The sequence below is a fragment of the Eptesicus fuscus genome, chromosome 4, assembly GCF_027574615.1.
Source record: "Eptesicus fuscus isolate TK198812 chromosome 4, DD_ASM_mEF_20220401, whole genome shotgun sequence".
NCBI classification, from domain to species: domain Eukaryota; kingdom Metazoa; phylum Chordata; class Mammalia; order Chiroptera; family Vespertilionidae; genus Eptesicus; species Eptesicus fuscus.
This window is the reverse complement of record NC_072476.1, coordinates 25,427,762-25,450,046: the sequence shown is the minus strand read 5'-3', so window position 1 is coordinate 25,450,046 and position 22,285 is coordinate 25,427,762. Positions and strand designations below refer to the sequence as shown.

General features: G+C 45.0%; 1 protein-coding gene across 2 annotated transcripts; it reads left to right on the top strand.

Moving 5' to 3' along the window:
• The first annotated feature begins 990 nt into the window (after nt 1-990).
• Nucleotides 991-16,998, top strand: PSPH (phosphoserine phosphatase). Of its 2 annotated transcripts, XM_028145401.2 has the most exons (7): nt 993-1,234; nt 7,072-7,182; nt 9,803-9,961; nt 10,680-10,814; nt 11,373-11,518; nt 13,171-13,319; nt 16,521-16,998. In XM_028145401.2, exons 3-7 carry the CDS (start codon nt 9,822-9,824, stop codon nt 16,626-16,628), a joined length of 678 nt encoding a protein of 225 aa, XP_028001202.1. In that variant the 5' UTR covers nt 993-1,234; nt 7,072-7,182; nt 9,803-9,821; the 3' UTR covers nt 16,629-16,998. The 2 variants fall into 2 exon arrangements, with proteins under 2 accessions (XP_054570225.1, XP_028001202.1); XM_054714250.1 differs by lacking the exon at nt 10,680-10,814 and having other exon boundaries at nt 991-1,234.
• The last annotated feature ends 5,287 nt before the right edge of the window (nt 16,999-22,285 follow it).

Genomic DNA, 22,285 nt, shown 5'->3' with positions numbered 1-22,285 from the left:
CCGGGGATGTGCCCGCAACCAATGTACATGCCCTTGACCGGAATCGAACCTGGGACCCTTCAGTCCGCAGACCGACACGCTATCCACTGAGCCAAATCAGTTTCGGCTAATTGTATAATCTTTTACCTTATATTTCAAAACATCAAAATTCCCCCTCTGCATCCTTCCTCAGAACCATCTCCAGCAGATCTGGGAGGAATTAAACCGGGTGTGCCACCAACATACAACCGTTTTCTTACTTAATGAAATATGAGAATATTAAACTTAAAGGCACATCTAACCAAAGAGCATCTTGTTTCTGAAGGAACTGTGGTTTTTGAGGGGTTCTGTAGGTCACAGGGCAGGGAATCTGTGACTAAGTGTCTTGCTCCAGCAATTGCACCCCCTCTGCCGGAGTGACCATGTTGGAGGGAGCCTGCAGAGCTGACTGTCAGCATCTGAGCTTAGGGTTGTGTTTAGGGTGGGACCTCACTGCGCGGCTCCAGCCAGCTGTATCCAAAGGTAAATGTTAGGGGGCAATCAGTTTTACTTATTGAAGTCAACATAAAAAAGTAAATGGCTGGGCAAGTGACACCTAGAAGAAAAGATGAAAAGAAAAAAGAGTGCAAAGGCTCCCTTCATCATTCATGGTTTTCTGCATTTTAGTTGAGAATATACGTGGTTTTAAACGTTCTCTTGGGACCTACATTCCTACAAGAGCTTAATGTCCAAAAAGGCCTCTAAAAGGCTTTTGTTAGCGCAAAGTCAGTGCAGAGGCCCCTGGTTTCTCTCACGTACCCTTATCCAAGTGGGGTGACGGTGGGAGCGCTTCTGAAGGTCGGGTGCTCTCTGGTTCCCTCCCTGCAGAGAGGAGGAGGTGCCGCCCCCAGCTTTGAGGCGAAGCGTGCGCGGTGAAGTGCAGGTCTAGGTTGCCGGCGAGGAGCCCGGAGGGAGGAGGGGGCGGGCTCAGGGAGCCCCTCCCTGGGGGCGGGGCCCAGGGCTGCTCCCCAGCCCGGCTCCGCAGCCTTCAGTTGAGATAAAGCACTTGCAAAACCGACCAGAAAGCACCGCCCTATCAGCAGATTTCAAATGATTGCTTGATAAAGGAAGGCTCTGCGCGTCTGCCCAGGTCACTTCCCTCGGGACCGCGCGGCAGAACGTGGGAGCCGGCCCGCGGCCCGTGCTGTGCGAAGGTTACAGCCGCGGGAGCCCTGGCGGCGGCGGCGGCGGCCCAGGAAGGAGCAGCTGCACCAGGGTAAGTCCGGGCATGTGTTTGTCACTCCGGGTGCCCAGCTTTCCGATTTACCCGTCCGTCCGCCGCGTCCACAATCAGCGCCTCTGTGACCCTGCATTAATTTTTCTTAATCGGCATAGGTCAAGCATTTCATGGGATTTCAAGGCTGTCTTTTCATCCATTTACTTTCGTGCCGTTTTTACTTGTTCCATCCCACGGCTGCCTGTTACCAAACAGCATGAATGAATGATGCAATCCTGCACAGGGGAATCATCTATGCAAGAGTAGAAAAAGCTCCAAATGTAGAGTGGCAGTGTCTGACTCTGTCATCTTCTTTCCCGTTAGAATTAGAATTTTAAATAAGTGCCGGTTTACCAGATACATTGTTGTAGTTGTAGAGGTACAGCTTCAAATGGGGAGTTAAATAATGATTTCATTCATAAACTTATTTACTCTATCTTCTGTATGTGCCTTGCACATTATGGTTAAATATTTGACCGGAGCCCGGCGTGTGGCTCAGTGGTTGAGCGTGGACCTATGTACCAGAAGGTAACACACGGTTGATTCTCGGTCAGGGCACCTGCCTGGGTTGCAGGCTCGATCCCCAGCAGGGGGCGTGCAGGAGGCAGCCAATCAATGATTCTCTCATCATTGATGTTTCTCTCTCTCCCTCTCCCTTCCTCTCTGAAATAAATTTAAAAATATATATTTTTAAAAAGATATGCTCTCGCCAGCTGGCGTGGCTCAGTGGTTGAGCGTCGACCTATGAACCTGGGTTCGACTCCCGGTCAGGGCATATACCTGGGTTGTGGGCTCATGCCCAGTTTGGGGCCTGCAGGAGGCAGTTGATCAATGATTCTCTCTCATCATTGATGTTTCTATCTCTCTCTCCCTCTCCCTTCCTGTCTGAAATAAATAAACTCAATAAAAATATTTTTAAAAAAGTAGTGGTGAAACTTAGAGTAATTAAATATTAAAAAAAAACACACACAAAAACATATACTCTCTTACCCTGAATTAAAAAAACAAGTAAATAAATATTTGACTGGTATTGGAATGAAGATCAGGGAAGACAATAAAATCCAAGATTTCTATATTTATTACAGCTGCCTGGTAGGTTTTCATTATAATAATGATCATGGTCCTGTCACTTTCATGTTGGTGAAACAAATCAGTTGGGGTGTTTTACGTTGTGATTTGATACATACCTAATTTTTTTAAACTAATGTTTTATTGATGTCTAATTTCATTCAATAATATGCACCCATTTTAAGTGTACATTATGATGAATTTTGAAAATTTTATACATACTTAGTCACCACCACAATAGAACACTTCCATGACCCCTGAACATTTCATAGGGCCTCTTTGCACTCAGGTACCCCCATCCCTAGCCCTCCTGACACGATTTTTGTCATTTGTTTGTGTAATGCATTTGTTTGTGTTTTCTAAGGTTTCATATAAATGGAATCATATTGTATGCACTCTTTTGTGTCTGGCTTCTTTTGGTCAGTATAGTGTTGTTGTTTTTTAATATATTTTATTGATTTTTTTACAGAGAGGAGGGGAGAGGGATAGAGAGTTAGAAACATCCATGAGAGAGAAACATCGATCAGCTGCCTCCTGCACACTCCCTACTGGGGATGTGCCCACAACCAAGGTACATGCCCTTGACCGGAATCGAACCTGGGACCCTTCAGTCCGAAGCCGACGCTCTATCCACTGAGCCAAACTGGTTAGGGCCAGTATAGTTTTTAAAAATATTTATCGATTTTATAGCAGGTATCAGTAATTCATTCCTTTTTATTGCTGAGTAGTGTTCCATTGTGGGGATATACCACAATTTGTTTATCCATTTATCTGCTGATGGGCAGACATTCTAGTTCCTATCATGAATAAAGCAGCTATGAATACGTTTTCATTTCTATTGGGTAAATCTCCAGTAGTGAGGTTGCTGAGTCTTATGGGAATTATATGCTTAACTTTGTAAGAAACTGCCAAACTGTTTTCCAAAGTGGTTTTACCATTTTACATCCCACCAGCAATCTATGAGTTCCAATTGTTCCACGTCCTCAACAATACTTGGTATTGTCACTTTTTTATTTTAGTAATTCTTCTTCCTTTTTTGGTTAATCTTCTCCTGAGGGTATTTTTAGAGAGAGTGGAAGGGAGGGAGAGAGGGGAGAGAGAGAGAGAGAGAGAGAGAGAGAGGAGAGAGAGAGAGAGAGACAGAAACATTGATGTGAGAGAGACATCGACTAGCTGCCTCACCCATCCTGGGCCAGGTATCAAATCTGCAACCCAGCCCACCCACTATGGTTCAGTGGCTGAGTGTCGACCTATGAACCAGGAAGTCACGGTTTATTCCGGGTCAGGACACATGCCCAGGTTGCCGGCTTCATCTCCACTAGAGGGACATATAGGGGGCAGCTAATCAATGATTCTCTCTCATCATTATTGTTTCTGTCTCTCTCTCCCTTCCTCTCTGAAATCAATAAAAATATATTAAAAACAAACCTGCAAACCTGCAACCCAGGTACCTGCCTTTGACCAGGAATCGAACTTGAGACCCTTCAGTACGCAGGCCAACACTCTATCCACTGAGCCACATCGGTCAGGGCTCTGACTTATTTCACTTAGTATAATACCCTCAAGTCCATCCATGTTGTTGCAAATGGCAAGATTTCTTTCTTTTTCATGGTTGAGCCATTTTCCATTGTATATAGGTCTCACATCTTCTTTATCTATTCATCTATAGATAGACACTTAGGTTGCTTCTACTAGTATATCTTGGCTGTTGTAAATAATGCTGCAGTAAACATAAGGGTGCATATGTCTTTTTGAATTAGTGTTTTAGTTTTCTTTGGATAAACACCCAGAAGTGGAATTGCTGGTCATAAGGTAGCTCTATTTTTAATTTTTTGAGGAACCTCCATACTGTTTTCCTTAGTGGCTGCACCAATTTGCAATCCCACCAACAGTGCACGAGGGTTCCCTTATCTTCACATCCTCACCAACACTTGTTTGTTGATTTATTGATGATAGCCATTCTGACAAGTGTGAGGTGATATCTCATTGTGGTTTTAATTTGCATTTTTCTAATGATTAGTATCAATGAGCATCTTTTCATATGTCTATTGGTCATCTGTATGTCCTCTTTGCAGAAATGTCTGTTCAGGCCCTTTGCCCATTTTTAAAAATTGGGTTGTTGTTGTTTTTTGGTGTTAAGTTGTATGATTTTGTTATGTATTTTGGACATTAACCCCTTATCGGATGTATCATTGGCAAATAGCCCCCTCCCTTTTTTTCCCCTCTGATGCCTGAGGACTTATTCCTATAGTTGATTTCTAGTTTCATGCCACTGTAGTCAGAAAAATGCTTGATGTAATTTCAGTCTTCTTGAATTTATTGAGGTCTGTTTTATGGCCTAATATGTGGTCTAGCCTGGAAAATGTTCCACGTTCCTTTGAGAAAAATATGTAATCTGCAGTTTTGAGATGCAATAGTCTATAAATGTCTTTAAGTCAAATGAGTCTAATGTGGCAGTATAGCCATTATTTCCTTGTTAGTTTTCTGTCTAGATGATATATCCATTGTGGTAAATGGGTTATTAAAGTCTCCAACTATTGTTACCAGAAAGGGACTGGGTCTGGAGCAGGTCTGCCTCAGGCCGGCCTGTCGTGTGTGGGTTCTTGACTTCCTGCAGGCAAGATTTCTCAACACCAGTCCAGGTGATTTTGAGAGGATGTTTATTAAAGCTGGGGTCAGTGAAAAAGGAAGGGCCTAGGACAGAAGAAGTAACAGGCGAGGGACTGGCTGGGGAAATGAGTCTAGGCCGGGCTGCTTTGGCTCATTAAGAAGTCAGAGACGACACAACTAGACACAATTTAGAAGAGCTTCCTAGCAGAAGGCACAACAATGGCTGCGCTACAGGTCCCATATAAAAAAAATATATCCTTGGCTGTTGGTTCTTCAGTGAAATCCAAGGGACACCTGCCATGTCTTTCAGTATGGGCCCAGAAATGCAGGTGGATTTCCACACTGGAAATGAAGTGGACTCAGACATTGCCTTCCAATTCCGAGTGTACTTTGGCAAACAAGGGGTGATGAACAGCCGTCAGGGTGGGAACTGGGGTGAAGAAGTGAAATTCTCTGTGATGCACTTTGAACTGTGCATCTCAGTGCAGTCAAAGGAGTACCACCTGGTCGTCAATGTTACACTCTTCCTCATCGATTTGACCCAGGATCTGTGAAGATGGTGCAGGTGTGGAGAGGTGTCTCCCTGACCTCAGTGATTATCGGTTAGAGAAGGATGTGACCAGACGCCCCACTGTCAAGGAGATCCCTCCACCTAAGTGACTCTGTGATTCCCAGAGCTCACTAACAACATGGGTTCTCACCCTTCCCAATACTTGGTCATTAAAATTCCTGAAAACATTAAAAAAAAAAAAAAAAGTCAGAGACAGGGCCTTGGGGACAGGGACCGGGGGATAGCCCGGACGAGCTGTCGCTGCCCGTGGCTCCTGGTTGCAAGTCTCCTGGAGTCCCTTAGAGTTTAGGAGATGCACGCCTGTAGGGGAAGAAGATGGGAAGGGAAAAGTGCGGGCGTCTTCCTGGGAGGGAGAGCACTTGTGCTGGGACCTTCAGTTGAGGAGTTTTCAAGGCTGGGGGTGTAGGGGAGGTCTTAGGGGAGGATCTCAATAGAATGTTCGTAGCTTTATGCTGATGCACCAAAAGGAGACTTCCCCCCCTTAACTTCATCAGTCCTTGGGAGTGGTTGGCAATGGCACTGATTGGATTTCTGCTATTTCCCTGAGTAGGGTGATTTAAGCAATTGATCCTCTTGTTGGGGGAGGAATGTAAACCATTTACTCTTTTGTTGTTGTTGTTAGTCATCACCCAAGAATATTTCTTCCATTGATTTTTAGAGAGAGTGGAAGGGAGGGAGAGAGACAAAAACATCCACGGGAGAGAGACACATCGATTGGTTGCCCTTGACTGGAATGGAACCCGAGACCCTTCACTGGCCGGCGCTCTAACCGCTGAACCAAACCGGTTAAGGCTAAACCATTCGTTCTTAAGTGTCCTTGGTTACAGAAGACAGGATTTTGCGATTTACTAGATTGCTGTAAACTGCTTGGCAGTTTAACTATGTCTCAGTTTCCCTCGTCCACTTGTCCTGGCTTACTAGCCAGTCTCAAGAGGTTGAGTACCCTGAACCCCTTTTGAGCTCTGTGAGGGCCGTATTTGAACCTTGTGAATCGTTTTCATTCTGGCTCCCTTCCTTTCCAGTCTCACCTTTGCTTTTCCTGGCCTCGTGTTCTTAAACGTGCCCTTTTATCTTTTGGTTTTCCTCGTAGATTTTGCACTTTTACCCACATCTATTTGCAGTTTTAATTAGGAGGGCTGTAATTCAAGTGGCAGGCTTTGTTCCCCTGCTGGCAGCGGGGCGTCTCTGCCTGTTCTTGGAATGCCGAGCACTTTGACTCCTCGGTTAGAAGACAGCAGGGGCTGTTCTGTAGAGTCTACTAAGTTCCCTGTGGGCGTTTGCATTTTGTTCTCCCAGTGGGTCCTCTCTCCCTTTTCCTCTCCTTTGTGCCCTGCTACTCAGAGGTAGGTAATGCCCTGTCGCACCTGAAGCTTTTGCAGAGTCAAAGCCACAGAAAAGAATGTGTTTCACCCCTGTCTGGTGCTGGAAGGAGGCAGAGGTCAAGTGTGTCCCGAAGAAAGCAGTCTTGGGAAACAGTCCTCGGAGGAGGGAGAGTGAAGCCAGACAGTCTCCCTCTTTCTAATCATGTGTCTGGACCTTGGTGTTCATTTCCTTGGACTTTGTTTCTAGGCTCTTTTTGCTCTTGCAGAACTCACAGGATCTCAAAGAAATTTGCAGTCAGAACCTTAGGCTGCATTTTTTGCTGAGGAAAGAAGCAGGAAGAGAAGAGCGTCTCCTAGGAAGCCAGCACTGGAGGAACGTGAGTCGGATTTGTCTTTTGTTGTTGTTCTTATGTGTTTGTCTACCAGTTAAGTAGTCTACTCACAGTTTTAAATTTTAAAAGTTGTCTGCTGCAACGTTTGTGGAACGCATCAAGTCTCAGGTTCCCCCTTTTTTAATCCTAAAATGTACTATAAATGGGACCCTTAGTCCTAGTTACAGGAAATACATTTTTAAAAATATTTTTTTATTGATTTCAGAGAGGAAGGGAGAGGGAGAGAAACATCAACGATGAGAGAATCATTGACTGCCTGCCTCCTGCACACCCCACGCTGCGGATTGAGCCCTCAACCTGGGCGTGTGCCCTGACCGGGAATCACACCGTGACGTCCTGATTCATAGGTCAACGCTCAACCACTGAGCCACGCCGGCTGGGCTACAGGGAATAATTTTGATTCTCCTCTGATCCAGAAGCTTCTCAGACTCCTTTGTTCATTGTTTCAGCTGCCTAAAGGGCCTGAAACAGACTCACCCCTCCTGCCATATTGGCTATATTCCAATAACACTTTATTTATGGATCCTGAATTTTGAATTTCATGTAACTTTCGTGTGCCTATAAAAAAGAAATAATCAGAGTCACTTTAAAATGGAGTTGGAGCTGTCATCCCCGAGGGACTGTCTTGCTCACCTTATGTCTCAAGTCTTTGTAATGTTAAAACTGGGCGAAATAACCTTTGGGCTGGGCCTAAAGCAGCATTGTGTCCCCAGCATTGTGTCCACAATATCACAGTATGATATTGTGATTTCAGGGACTGACGGAATGAAAATTAACAACATTCTTTAGAATTAGCGCCACTCTGTTAGCTTGTCTGCACCTATAGAAATTCCTTCTGTTGATGTGATCGGTCTCCTTTCCTTTCTCATAAATACTCTTTGACTTCTAATCAGAACACTATTTAGGTTTCTTTTTGAATCAGTGCTTCCCCAATAGCTATTCTTTTGATCTCAAATGCTTGTTGCCTTTCACTCTGGCCTTTTATCTTTAGGTGACATGTCACAAAATATTATTCTTCTGTTGATTTTTTTCAACTATTTGAAATATAAAAACTTTTGGCCTGTGCACCTAAGGGTTGAGGGTTCCATTTCCAGTCCAGGGCACATACCTGGGTTGCAGGTTTGATCCCTGAGTCCCAATCAGGGCAAGTGCTGGAGGCAACCAATTGATGTGCCTCTCTCACATGATGGTTCTCTCTCCTCTCCTCTCCCCTCCACTCCCCTCCCCTCCCCTCCTTCTCTTCCACTCTGAAAATCAATGAGAAAAAATATCCTTGGGTGAGGGTTAACAAAAAAAATAAAAAACCACTCTTCATAGGCCATACAAAAACAGGTGGCAGGCTGAATTTGGCCTACTGGCTGTAGTTTGCTGACCCCTGGCTTAAAAGACACTTTTTTCCAGGTCAACTTTGAACTGGGTCATTCTGCCAAAGGCATTGGTTAGAAATCAGTTAGGAAGTGAGTTGGCCATCTCCTGTGAGTCTGTTTCCAGCCGATGTCTATTCTAAATATAGGTTATTTATATCATTCATGTGGCCTTGTTCATGACACATTACTCTCTTTGGGGGCAGACTGGTCTAGGCAACCTCTAGGTTTCAGTTCATGCCCATGATTCTAGTCCGATGATTTTCTTAAAAAAGAAAAAAACTCAGAATTATTTTTGAAACCGTCCTCCATAGCTTCTGCGATGCTGTGGTCTCCCAGAGTTCCTTCCTGCGACCTCTCCTTTTCCTTTTATTTCCCGGGATCCTGACTTCAAGGTTCCATTCCTGGGGGCTCTGTCCTCAGCCCTCTTCTCCCTCTTCTCCGCTCCAGTGACTGTCACCAGGCCATACCTGTAGTTACACCTTGACACCGGTGGCTAACGCGTGTATGTTTAGCTCTGACCTCTCTTCTGAGGTGTACAGCCTTTCAAGGTTTCCCATTTCCTAAACGTTAAAATCCAAACTCCTTAGCCTGACCCAAGGCCCCTCTTGGTCTGAATTCCTTGTGCACTACCCGGCAGCTTTCAGCACGTTATCCATTATTCTTCCTCCAGGTCTTTGGCCACGCCTTTTCCCCGCCTCCGCCATCACTACCCTTTCTCCTGGTCTCCATCTCCCTCCTTCCTGCTCCCCGCACACACCAGATTGATACCCTGCCCTTTGAGAACCCACTCAGAGGGCCACTTGCCCCTCAAGATTCAGCTCATATGCCCGTGCCTCCTGGAAGCCCTGTTTCGTAGATAGGATTAAATGTTTTCTTCGTGTGCCCATGGCATCTTCTGTACATTTCTATTTCAGCACGTGGCTTATTGCTATTATTATTATGATGACAGAAACAGTTGCATGTTGGTTGAACACCGAATATATTTACAAGTTGTCACCTTTAGTAGACTGAGTTGTTGGGAACAGACTTTTGGGTCTGCTCATCTTTTGTAGCCCCAGAGCCTGACGTTTAGAAGGTGCTTAATTTGTGTTAAAAAAATGAATGAGTCCAGGCTTTTGTGGGCTGTACTGAGTTTGATGCAAATCAAAGTACTTTGGCATTAGTAGGCAAAATTGGGCCATTTTATGCTTATATTTTATATCCTTAAACATATTTATCTTTTTTTTTTTTTGTCATAGGAAGAAAATTCTTCTAAGGATGGTGTCCCACTCAGAGTTGAGGAAACTGTTCTGCTCGGCCGATGCAGTGTGCTTTGATGTGGACAGCACGGTCATCAGAGAGGAAGGAATTGACGAGCTGGCCAAAATCTGTGGAGTGGCGGATGCTGTGTCAGAAATGTAGGAGCAGTATTTGTTCGCTGTATGGAAGGATAGAGGAGTGCAAAAGAGATGAACTTCTGGGTGACATGCAGGATCAGAGCCTCAGTTCCCTGATTTTTGTCCGTGGTTATGAAACACGGGCAGGAGGCTCTCTCTTCCATCACTGAGAGCTGTGTTGGGTAGTGTTCATTATCTACTCATCCACTTTTACCATACAGATATTTAGGGCAAAAAATGTTGCTTCTGACAAACAAATACGGATAAGACACTCTCTTCCCTTGGTCGGGGAACAATGGCCGTCACTAGCCAAAGAGGACGACTTGGGCGGGTTCTCCAGTGTCCGGTGCTTCGTGTCGTGGTAGAAAGTGTGGCCTTCGTGGTTGGCTGGAAAGCTAGTTTTGGTTCAGAGTCTCTCAGTGGAGGCCTGGCCGAGAGCCCCTCCCACCCCCTGCCCTCCTTAGTGCTATCTGCAGTCGCCAGGTCATGGGCCATTTCCTGCTCAGCTGCGTTTGATACAAGACATGCCCTAAAGTATTATGTGATTCTCAAGCAAACCTTCCGCAGTTTGTTCTCAGGCCTCGCTCTCATGGCATCATAGCCTGGCTGTTGTGCAGTGGGGCTCTGGGCAGCACCTTACTCATGGGTGGACGCTGTGGGAGTTGGGGGGGTGCAGTTAGGCATGTAAACGTGGGGAACCGCTGACTGGGCTGGCCTGACGGTTGGGTCTTCCTCCTAGGACAAAGCGAGCCATGGGCGGGGCCGTGCCTTTCAGGGCTGCCCTCACCGAGCGCTTAGCGCTGATCCAGCCCTCCAGGGAACAGGTGCAGAGGCTCATAGCCGAGCACCCCCCACACCTGACCCCTGGCATAAGGTAAGAGGAACCCTGGTAAGTTTAATTTCAAAACATTTTTTTACTGTTGACACTATTATAGATGTTCCCCATTTCTCTGCCCCCCTTTGCCCACTTCCAGCTCCCCCCTCCCTCTGGCCATCACCACATTGTCAATGGGCGGTGCATATATGTTCCTTGGCTAATCTCTTCACCATCTTTCCTGTTCCCCCCTCACCATTACTTTAGAGTTCCCTTTCATGTGGTTCTTTTGCCACTTATATAAGTGACCCTGCCCATGTCTGCCTTCCCTCTCTCCCTAAGGAGAGATTGAGTCTCCTCTTCATCTTGTGCTTCTAGGTCTAAGGGCAGAATACAGTTGCGGAATGGTTTCCTAAAACAGTCAGGTCCCACCTTTTAATGTATAAGTGCATTTAGAAAAACATACATAAAACATTAATTCACCAGGCAATATACTTTGTCCGATGTACCTTGGACAACTGCATTCATGAGAAAAAATACATAGAGATTTTAGATTCCTTTTTATGTTTTCTCTTTTGTATTAACCAGTGTTTGGTATTTCATATTTCTTTTTTGCAGGGAGCTAGTAAGTCGCCTACAAGAGCGAAATGTTCAGGTTTTCCTAATATCTGGTGGCTTCCGGAGCATCGTAGAGCACGTTGCTTCCAAGCTTAATATCCCATCAACCAATGTATTTGCCAATAGGCTGAAATTCTACTTTAATGGTAAGACTTGAATGGTAACATTTTCCCTTTCTCATCAGTTTTAGTTTTCAATATTCTAGGTAATGTCTGCTGGAATGCAACCCAAGCGAAGAGTCATCAGGGTTAAATACTGAGATAAAGAATTCTCTCGACTGATATCTTTTGCTCCTTGGAATCCTTTGCTCAGCAAAATACACTTAGGGCATCATCTCTCCTAGCTTTGATGTTCTTTTTAAAAAAAAATATATTTTATTGATTTTTTACAGAGAGGAAGAGAGAGGGATAGAGAGTTAGAAACATCGATGAGAGAGAAACATCGATCAGCTGCCTCCTGCACACCCCCCACTGTGGATGTGCCCGCAACCAAGATACATGCCCCTGACCGGAATTGAACCTGGGACCCTTCAGTCTGCAGACCAACGCTCTATCCACTGAGCAAAACCGGTTTTGGCAACTAGCTTTGATATTCATAGCAAATGCCTGCACTTAGGAAACTGTTAATTGCCATGTGAGTCACATGACTTATTTTGTTATGCATTATATTTCCGTATTATGAGAGCTCTCGTGTGTTTGAATCAATTTAGACTCAGGAAGGAGAGTTCACTTGTTAGTAAGTCACTGCACTGCAGCTGCCTCTGGAGGTGCCTCTGGGCCCTTTAAGGACCATCATGGAGCCACAGCTGTAGTTTTCTATTATCTTTTTGTTGTTGTTGTTAATCCTCACAAGGATATTCTTCCGTTGATTTTTAGAGAGAGTGGAAGGGAGGGGGAGAGACACAGAGAGAGAAACATCGATGTGAGAAAGACACATCAATTGGTTGCCTCCCACATGCGCCCCGACTGGCGCCAGGGATCTAGCCTGCAACTGAGGTACATGCCCTTGACGCTCTAACACTGAGCAAACCGGCTAGTTTTCTATTATCTTAAGATGTCTCCAGTTATGTCAAGGGATGGCTGACATTCTTAAATCAAATAATCGTTATTTAACAATTTAAAATGTGTTCATAGAAAACTTTCAAGCGGTATATAGATAAAGATCATTAGAGAATGAGTATGGTAATTACTGTAAGAATGAAATAATTGATCAAATATAAGTTGGAATCTTATCTGAGATGAAATTATGTATTAATTTATTTAAAAATTTTTAAATATATTTTTACTGATTTCAGAGAGAGGAAGGGAGAGAGAGAGAGCGATAGAAACATCAATGATGAAAGATAATCATTGATCTGCTGCTTCCTGCACGCCCCCTACTGGGGCTCAAGTCTGCAATCCGGGCATGTGCCTTGATTGGGAATCGAACTGTGATCTGGTTCATAGGTCAAGGTTCAACCACTGAGCCACGCTGGCCATATTACTATTTCATGCTGATCTGCTACCTTAACGTGGTTTGAGAATTAATACACTAGAAGCTTAGAGGATAAAACTAATTTACCCAAGGTGTATCATAAAGGAGTGACATAAAGTGACATAAAGGAGTAACCTTGTATTTGTAATTTAAAAGCAAAGCTTGCTTATTCTGAGGAACCGGTGGGGAAGTCCGGGCTGTGTCACTTCACTGAAGACCATTCTTAGCTTTCTCAGTGACCTTTAAGTGAGGGTGTCATCTATGCAAAAAGCTGACCCTCGGGATACAATTCTGTGTGTCTAACAGTTTTAACTTCTCTTTTAAGGTGAATATGCAGGTTTTGATGAGACGCAGCCAACAGCTGAATCTGGCGGGAAAGGAAAAGTTATTAAACTTTTAAAGGAAAAATTTCATTTTAAGAGAATAGTCATGATTGGAGACGGCGCCACGGACATGGAAGCCTGCCCTCCCGCTGTACGTAATGAGCGTTCTGATCTCCTTCAGGTTGGACTTCCGTGTTAGCTGGTTTAGAATTCAGTGGGACTTAGGAGAGTTAAACAAATTAAATATCATCTGAGAGAAAAAACAATAAATAAAACAAATTTAATCTTAATATGCCAGTTGACCTTTTGCAAACCCAAGAAAGGTTGCAAATAAGGAACTAAAAACTTTTAAAACGTTCAGCAGCCTCTAGTCCCTGCTGCATGGCCACCTCTTAGCCCCAGTGTGCGCTCAAGTACGTCGGCTTTATTTCCTCCAATAATTCCACAAATAAAACAGCTCTTGTAACTCTCCAACGTTTTTATGTCCCCTTATAATTCATAAACTATTTCCTCATCCACTATGTCATTTAATCCTCACAACAGCCCTGTGAGGTGAAGTATTATGTCCTTTCCACTGCTTGGGAACTGAGGTTCATGGAGGTTGGATAACATGCCTATGTTAAAGGATTTTATTCTTCTTCTACTTTTTTAAAAAAATATATTTTATTGATTTTTTACAGAGAGGAAGGGAGAGGGATAGAGAGTTAGAAACATCGATGAGAGAGAAACATCGATTCAGCTGCCTCTTGCACACCCCCTACTGGGGATGTGCCCGCAACCAAGGTACATACATGCCTTTGGCCGGAATCGAACCTGGGACCCTTCAGTCTGCAGGCCGACGCTCTACCCACTGAGCCAAACCGGTTAGGGCAGGATTTTATTCTTCTGAATTAGTGATGTTTTCTGAGACCACCAGGAAACAGATGCTATGTAGCAAGGGCCCTAAATATCAAATGTGTCCATTTCACATAGGACTCTGCCTTTATGGTCTCATTCTAACTTAAGAAAAATGGAACCAAAAATACAGTGACGAGCTCTTTTACCACCTTACTTCCTGAGATCTAAAAATAGTAACTGCCTTTGTAAATGATTAATCAAAAACGTTTAAAGCTCTTTTGGCCACCTTATAACATTGCTTGAATTGGTTCAAGATAACACGTTTTTAGATGATTTGCCACCACATCGGGTTGACTAAGTCATGAGCTCCGGGCTAGTGTAATGAGGAAAACACGGACACAGATGCAGTGTTCTCTCAGGGAGCTCCCAATCGTGTCCAGATACGACAAATCATAACGTCCAGATCAGGATTTGTAATTATCTTCCAAAATGACCAATAGCCTGACTGAACCAGGAGGAGGTGGTGCGCATGCAGGGGCGTCGCTCTGGGAAGGTGCTCAGAGGCAGCTGTGACCTACGGGAAGGTTGGCAGCCACCACACGTGGGCCTGGCAGGGCTCCGGGGAGGACGTTTCCAGAGCGGGAGGCGGCAGGCAGAGGGGGATGTATCAGGCATAGTTCTGGGCTGGTCAGGGGCAAGGACCAGCAGGAGTGGGCTTTCTCTTCAGCCACCGCTGAAGACCCCACGCCTCACCAGGCGTGGGTGTTACCTTTAGGTCACGGGAAGCCCTAGGAAGCTTCTGGAGAGAGAAGGGATGAGTCAGTGTGTTAGGACAGCTGAGTTGGTGCTGGCATGTGGAAAGGGCTGCCACGGAGGCAGGAAGCTCAGCGAGGAGGTTAAATTAAAAAGTATATATATATTTTTTATTGGTTTCAGAGAGGGAAGGGAGAGATAGAAACATCAATGATGAGAGAATCATTGATTGGCTGCCTCCTGCACGCCCCCTACTGGGGATCAAGCCCACAACTCAGGCATGTGCCCTTGACTGGAATTGAACCCAGGACCCTTCAGTCCACAGGCCGATGCTCTATCCACTGAGTCAAACCAGCTAGGGCGAGGAGGTGAAATTTAACTGGGTGGTGAGAATCTAGTTATATTCCTCCCCGTCCCCTTAGTATGGTATGAACATTAAAATGAAGAGAAAGAGCAAGTAAGAATTTTGTGCTTCCAAATTAGTGTATATCGTGTCTATATCCTGGCAGAAAAAGAGGAAATACCATTTTAAAAGACTTGGAAAAGGGCCCTCACCTGACTATATTGGCACCCTGATCTCAGACTTCCAGCCTTCCAGTCTGTGAGAAATAAACTTCTGTTGTTTATGCGCAAAAACAACACAAAAACCATTGAGTAAAAGAAGGTATCACTTAGTAGAAATTAGTGAAATAATATAACTTTAAAAAATATATATATTTTTATTGATCTCAGAGGGGAAGGAAGAGGGAGAGAGAAATAAAACATCAGTGATGAGAATCGTTGATTGGCTACCTCCTGCACGCCCCACACTGGGGATGGAGCCCACAATCCGGGCATGTGCCCTGATCGGGAATCAAACTCTGACCTCCTGGTTTTTAGGTCAACACTCAACCACTGAGCCACACCGGCTGGGTGAAATTTATAATCCTATATAATAAAGAGGTAATATGCAAATTAACCCTCACACCCTTACAAGATGGCTGCCTATGACCAGGCCGGCAGGGGGGTTAGTGAGGGACGACCAAAAGACTGAACAGCAGGCTGCATGGGGCGACCAGGCCGGCAGCGGAGGGCAGTTTGGGGCGACCAGGCAGGCAGGCAGGTGAGCGATTAGGAGCCAGCGGTCCAGGTTTGTGAGAGGGATGTCCGACTGCCAGTTTAGGCCTGATCCCTGGATTGGAGAGGGTGCAGGCTGGGCTGAGGGGGGATTCCATCCACACCCCCATTGCACGAATTTCGTGCACCGGGCCTCTAGTTTTAAATAATGAAAAGTCCAACAGAAATCGGGGTTGTCCTCTCCTTCCGCCCAGGGCAACACCTCCCGAGGCGGGAGCTGCACAGGTTCCCCCAGGCACCCGGAGGGAGAGGCCTGCCGCGGTCCTGGTTCCCGGCCCGTTCCACGGCACACAGGCTGGCTTCCCTTTGGTCTCCCCTCTGAGGTTTCCTGGACATTTACCGCCGGATGCGTCTTCATCTCTGTAAGCAGTTGTCTTGTTGAAAGAGGGCTTCCGTTCTGGAGGCCCACGATGTGCAGGGGGTGGCTGTGCAGTGGTGCCCTCACTCACTCGGCGGGAAGGGGGCTCACAGGGAGCTCTGGAGACACCAAGTGACGTTGGCTCATCTCTTTTCGCACAAACGGTTTATTCTTCCAAACGACACTTACTGCCCTAGGCGGCTACTGCATGTTTTTGCTTCTTTATTTTGATTATTTTTTTATTCTTTTTAAAAAAGCTTAACCCTGCCCCTTGTTTTGTCTTCTTAGGATGTTTTCATTGGATTTGGAGGAAACGTGATCAGGCAACAAGTAAAGGACAACGCCAAATGGTACATCACTGATTTTGTAGAACTTCTGGGAGAACTGGAAGAATAACCCATTTTTATATAGTTCACAACAGCTTCGGATTTTTAAAAGTTACACGGTTTGATACTGTTTGTTTACAATTGCCCACTGCAACTTAATGGATACATTTTGGTACTGATTATTGGTACTTCCAAACTTCAGAAAGTCGCTTTTTTTAAAAACTGTAGTTCAGCATTATTATGACCATCAATTACCTGGAGAGTTTTATAATCTGAATTCTTTATGTATTTTCCTACCTTTATTTTTATTTGAGGGTTTTTAAAGGTGGAGAGTAAATTAAACGCCTTGTCTACTGAAAAGGTGGATTAGGCAGTGAGTTATTAGAAAATTAATATTAAGTGAATATTAGTTTTCCCTTTGATACATAAATAAAAGTTTATCCATGTATCAGAATGAATTTGTGGAGTTTTTATTTCTTCCTGTCAAATGTATTTCAATATCCAGTACTTCAAGTACTTCAAGTGTTTGAGTAGAAACAACCTCGAGGCAGGCAAGGAGCCTGGGGATGAAGTGGGGACGCTCTGAGCACACATGTTCCCACCACAAGGCCCCTCCTCACCCACCCGCCCCCCACCTGCTGAGTGATGCTCTGGGCGATGAAGGATGGGAGCACTTTTATTATCACTTGGAATTTGTCATTTAGGGAAAGTTTACAAAGGCTTAAAACAAGGAAACAATGGAGTCTTAAACAAAAGTTCTGACCCTAAAAAATGGGTATTCGATAGCCACATGAAGTACAAGAACTGAAAACAAGTTTTACTCATTCCAACTGAAGGTCAGCACGTGCCCCTAAATGAATTAAGAAACTCTCCTAAGAGGACAGATGAACCGTTTCTTACAGGTGACTTGGAATGACCCGGAAGCCAGGTTCATGTCTATTCTGAGCAGTGCCAAGAAAAGGAAATTTCAGAACATGGCTTTCAAAGTATGAGGTTATATGCTCTCCCTAGAGGAAAAATCCGGTGTGGATCAGTGGTTAAAGCGTCAGCCTGCACACTGAAAGGTTGGAGGTTCGATGTCCAGCCCTGGTCAGGGCGTGTGCAGGAAGCAGACAATTGATGTGTCTCTCACATTGATGTTTCTCTCTCTCTCCCTCCCTACTTCCCTTCCACTTTTTCTGAAAAGCAATGGAAAAAATATCTTCGGGTGAGGATAAAAAAAAGAAGGATTTAGGAAGAGGCAGGCAATGAATGGGTACCGTGATTAAATAGAAGAGGCCAGAAGGGTTTAATATTGGAAATTATTTGAAAAATGTATATAATATAACCAAATAATCAAATTTGGTCTAGTAATCAGGTAATTATTTAGCCAAATAATCAAATCGGACGAATCAGATTTCCTCCAACATCAGAATGTCTATGGGAGAGACAGGAGAGAGGTTTGGCAACATTTAATGAGATCGCCAACAAGGAGGCGCTTGTTCCTCCTTGTGAAAGCTCCCTGGCCGCTCTCCCAGAAGCCGGCTGGCGGCATTTGGACTCGGCGGTGCTGTGCTCTGGGCAGGACCAGGCAGGCCGGGCCTGTGAAGGGCGCCGGGAGCTGCCTCGGCTTTGCCACCACCCAGTGTGCACGAGCTGCAGCAAGTCCTCGCCGGGTGGGCAGGGGCCTGAGGAGCTGCGGCCCCGTGGGAGCCTGCCATCCACGGGGAGTGGCCTGAGCTGAAGGCGCACATGGAATTTGGCTCCGAGGAGTCTGATCTGCTGAGAAATCGTGATGCCCACATAAAGCCTTTCACAGCAGCGACACAACCCCTGCTCTGGCCCACAGGCTCCCCAGCTCCCAGCCGGTGGCACAGAAGCAGCTCTCACAATTCCTTCTTTGTTGTGTCCGAGGGGTGAGTTTGAAATGAGGCAATAACTGCGCTCACCTCTTTCATGCTTATTTTTTTGTTAAGATCTCTTTCTTTATTCATTAAATTAATTGTGAAGAGTTTGATAACATGCACAAATCTACTAAACATTAAGCAGTTTTTTAAAAAAGTTCTTTATTGTAAGTATCATGCTTTTCTGACTCATGGGGATCCGCTACAGAAGGGCTCTCCCGGGAGTGATGTGTGTGGCTCCACTGGGACGGGACTCAAAGAGGCGGCGGTATTACGTGGCTTCCTCTCCCGTGACACGTCTGTCTGGTTGATTATCAACACGGCTTACGTAAACAAAACAGGTAGGAGTGGGAGTCATAAGATTAAGAATTGAAATCTGTCATGGCATTAAGTTGAAACAAGTCCCTCAAAACTTCTATTTGGTTAGAAAACCAAGGCAACCCCGTGGCCTTCATCCCCTCCCTCACCCCCATCTCGTTAGGTTGGACGCCTGCTATGAGCCTCCTCTCTCTTGTGCTTGGAGACAAGTGCTTCTGCAGGCCACCCAGGGAGGCTCGCCTGGCTGCCCCTCCCACAAGCAGGGGCAGGACGCTGGGTCTGGGCAGGGGCTGCAGGGATTCAGGTGGTCAGCCTCAGTAAGTGATGGCTCACATGAAATATGGTAGCAACTATACTTAGGTAAAAACTGCTGTTTAAACTTTAACCCTGCTATTCTGGCTTCTGCACTCACTCACTTGCTTAAACAATAGGGTGGTTACCTCAGCTCCAGACTGAGACCTGGAAACTCACAAAGGTCATTTTCCTGTGCCTGTGGACCAGAACCAGAGGAGACTGATTCCCACTGACTCAGTGGCTCCAGGAGTTGACTACCTTTAGAGATTATTAACCCTGCTCAGTCCTGCTTTTGTACAATCTGCTTTCGCAAGGTAGATCCACATTCCAATGTATTTAGAATTTAGAACAAAGGGAAATTCTTGTGGTTTGGACCTTTAAAAGGACTGCCTACACCTGGGACAGGGTGGTCGTGAGGGTGGCCACCTGCGTGTGGTGCCCTCTCGGCCGTCCAGGCCAGTTTCAATAAATCCTTGCCTGCTTTTTTAATCAATTAGCAGCCTCCGGTGGTCTTATTTTTGACTCCAGGGTTCGACCCCACAACATCACACATGATGGCTTTTGCCTCAGCATCTTTATGATCAGGTTCAGAAAACCTGGGGAGTTATCGGACCACCAGTCACTGTTTATTTCACATTTTCCAAGGTGTTTTTATGTTTTCTCGTGAACTTCACAACCCTGAGGTCAGCAGTAAAGAAATCACGGTCCTTTTTTTAACAGATGGGAAACAAACTCACCGCCGCTAACGGTCACATTCAGCTGGAGCCCAGGCCTTGATTCCACAGCATTCTTTATCTGCTTCACCAGAGTGAAGCCAGGAGCTTGTTAGCATTGTGATCACAAGTGTCAATATATATTAATCCAGTAGAGAAATCTGACTTCCTAGAATGGAAGGCCTGTTTTGCAAAAAATTCAAGTTTCATTTAAAAAAAAAAAGGTACTTTTTGCCAAAACCGGTTTGGCTCAGTGGATAGAGCATCGGCCTGCGGACTGAAGGGTCCCAGGTTCGATTCCGGTCAAGGGCATGTACCTTGGTTGCGGGCACACCTCCAGTAGGAAGTGTGCAGGAGGCAGCTGATCAATGTTTCTCTCTCATCGATGTTTCTGACTCTCTATCCCTCTCCCTTCCTCTCTGTAAAAAATCGGTAAAATATATATTTTAAAAAAAAAAAAAGGTATTTTTATTGAGTTTAGAGAGAAGGGGAGAGAGAAACATCAATGATGCGAGAGACTCATTGATTGGCTGCCTCTTGCACGCCCCAGACTGGAGCCCGCAACCCAGGCATGTGCCCTGATTGAACTGTGACCTCCAGGTTCATAGGTCGCCGCTCAACCACTGAGCCATGCCAGCCGGGCTCCAGTTTCATTTTTAATGGTCACTGAACTCTGGGAAAGGTTTTAGTACTAGTTAGAAGACTGTTCAGTACTTTGCTGCTCAGTTTCCAATTCTAAACATAATTCTATACATGTTTATTGTCTTCCTTTTGAATTTTTACTGAGCTTTAGGCATATTAATTTCTAAGGATTTCTAGAACTTGCATCAAAAATAGTACAAGTTCAGCCAAAACCGGTTTGGCTCAGTGGATAGAGCATCGGTCTGTGGACTGGAAGGTCCCAGGTTCGATTCCGGTCAAGGGCATGTACCTTGGTTCCGGGCACATTCCCCGGTGGGGGGTGTGCAGGAGGCAGCTGGTCGATGTCTCTCTCTCATCGATGTTTCTAGCTCTCTGTCCTTCTCCCTTCCTCTCTGTGAAAAATCAATAAAATATATTAAAAAAAAATAGTACAAGTTCATAAAAAAGATCGCAGACTAAAGCCCTGGCCGGTGTGGCTCAGTTGGTTGGGCATCGCCCCGTGCACTGAAAGGTTGCCTGTTCCATTCCCAGTCAGGGCACAAGCCCAGGCTGCAGGTTTGATCCTGGGGCAGGGGGTGTGCAAGAGGCAGCTGATCAATGTTATGCTCTCACATCAATGTTTCTCTCTCTAAAAATCAATGAACTATTCTTTAAAAAAAATGTGTATGAATAAAGCCCCTGCCCTGCTTTCTGAGAGTCCCAGTTGTTTTCTAATTAGAGCTGACAGTCTCCATACTTTCTATTCCTTCCTTCCTTTTCTCTCTCTTTTACTTCCTCTCTCATTCCGTCTACTGATTCATCAAACATATTATTGAACATCTATGTCTCAGCCAGAAATCGAAAGTATAAATTTAAGAACAAAAGTTTTTTTTTTTTTAAAAAATATATTTTTATTGATTTCAGAGAGGAAGGGAGAGGAAGAGAGAGATATAGAAACATCAATGATGAGAGAGAATCATTGATTGGCTGCCTCCTGCACGGCCCCCTCTGGGGATCAAGCCTGCAACCTGGGCATGTGCCCTTGGCCAGAATCGAACCTGGGACCCTTCAGTCCACAGGCCGATGCTTTATCCACTGAGCCAAACCGGCGAGGGCAAGAACAAAAGTTTAATGTAGAACTGAAAAAGGGTCTTTCATAGGCAGTCATGAGAATGAGAGAGAAGAAGCAGGTTCCGGTCAGGGCGAGTTTGGAGCGGAGCCAAGTGTGGGTCTACGAGGCCTTTTAAAGGTAGTAGGGTGATATCACGTGAATGTCCATTAAAAATGAGTTGGCTTATATAAGCAATATTCGCCAGACCTATACTCAATGAATGGGAAATGAGATCAGAAGTTTTTAATATTGCCTGAAAATTAATAGTGGTACAAAAGAAAACAATTTATTCTATTCAGGGGTTTAATAAAAGGATTTCACAAAGTGGGCAGGAAATGCTAAAATAAAGTGATACTCTGATAAATTAGCTTCACCAGCAAACTGCTTTTCAACAGTTTTTCTACCTCTTCAATTGCCAGTGATCACTTTCTTTCACACCCGCAGCAACATTAGCACTCGATGATGGCCTCTTTATGCTTTAAATTGTGCTAATCATCCATTTAGCCAGCAGGAAGAGTAAAAACGCCCACAAAATTATTCACATCACCATTTCTTGAGATTTTAACTAAGGGAGGTTTAGCAGTAAACTGACTCGCATTCTCTCCTTTGTTTGTGGAGAGAGAGAGAGAGAGAGAGAGAGAGAGAGAGAGAGAGAGAGAGAGAGAGAGAGAGAGAGAGAGAGATGCCTTTTGTCATGATGATGTACCCGCGTGAAAGGTTTGTTTAACAAGCAAGACATTTTCTCTGTGAACAAGCTGGTCGAGACGGGAGGTGTTTGAGAACCGGG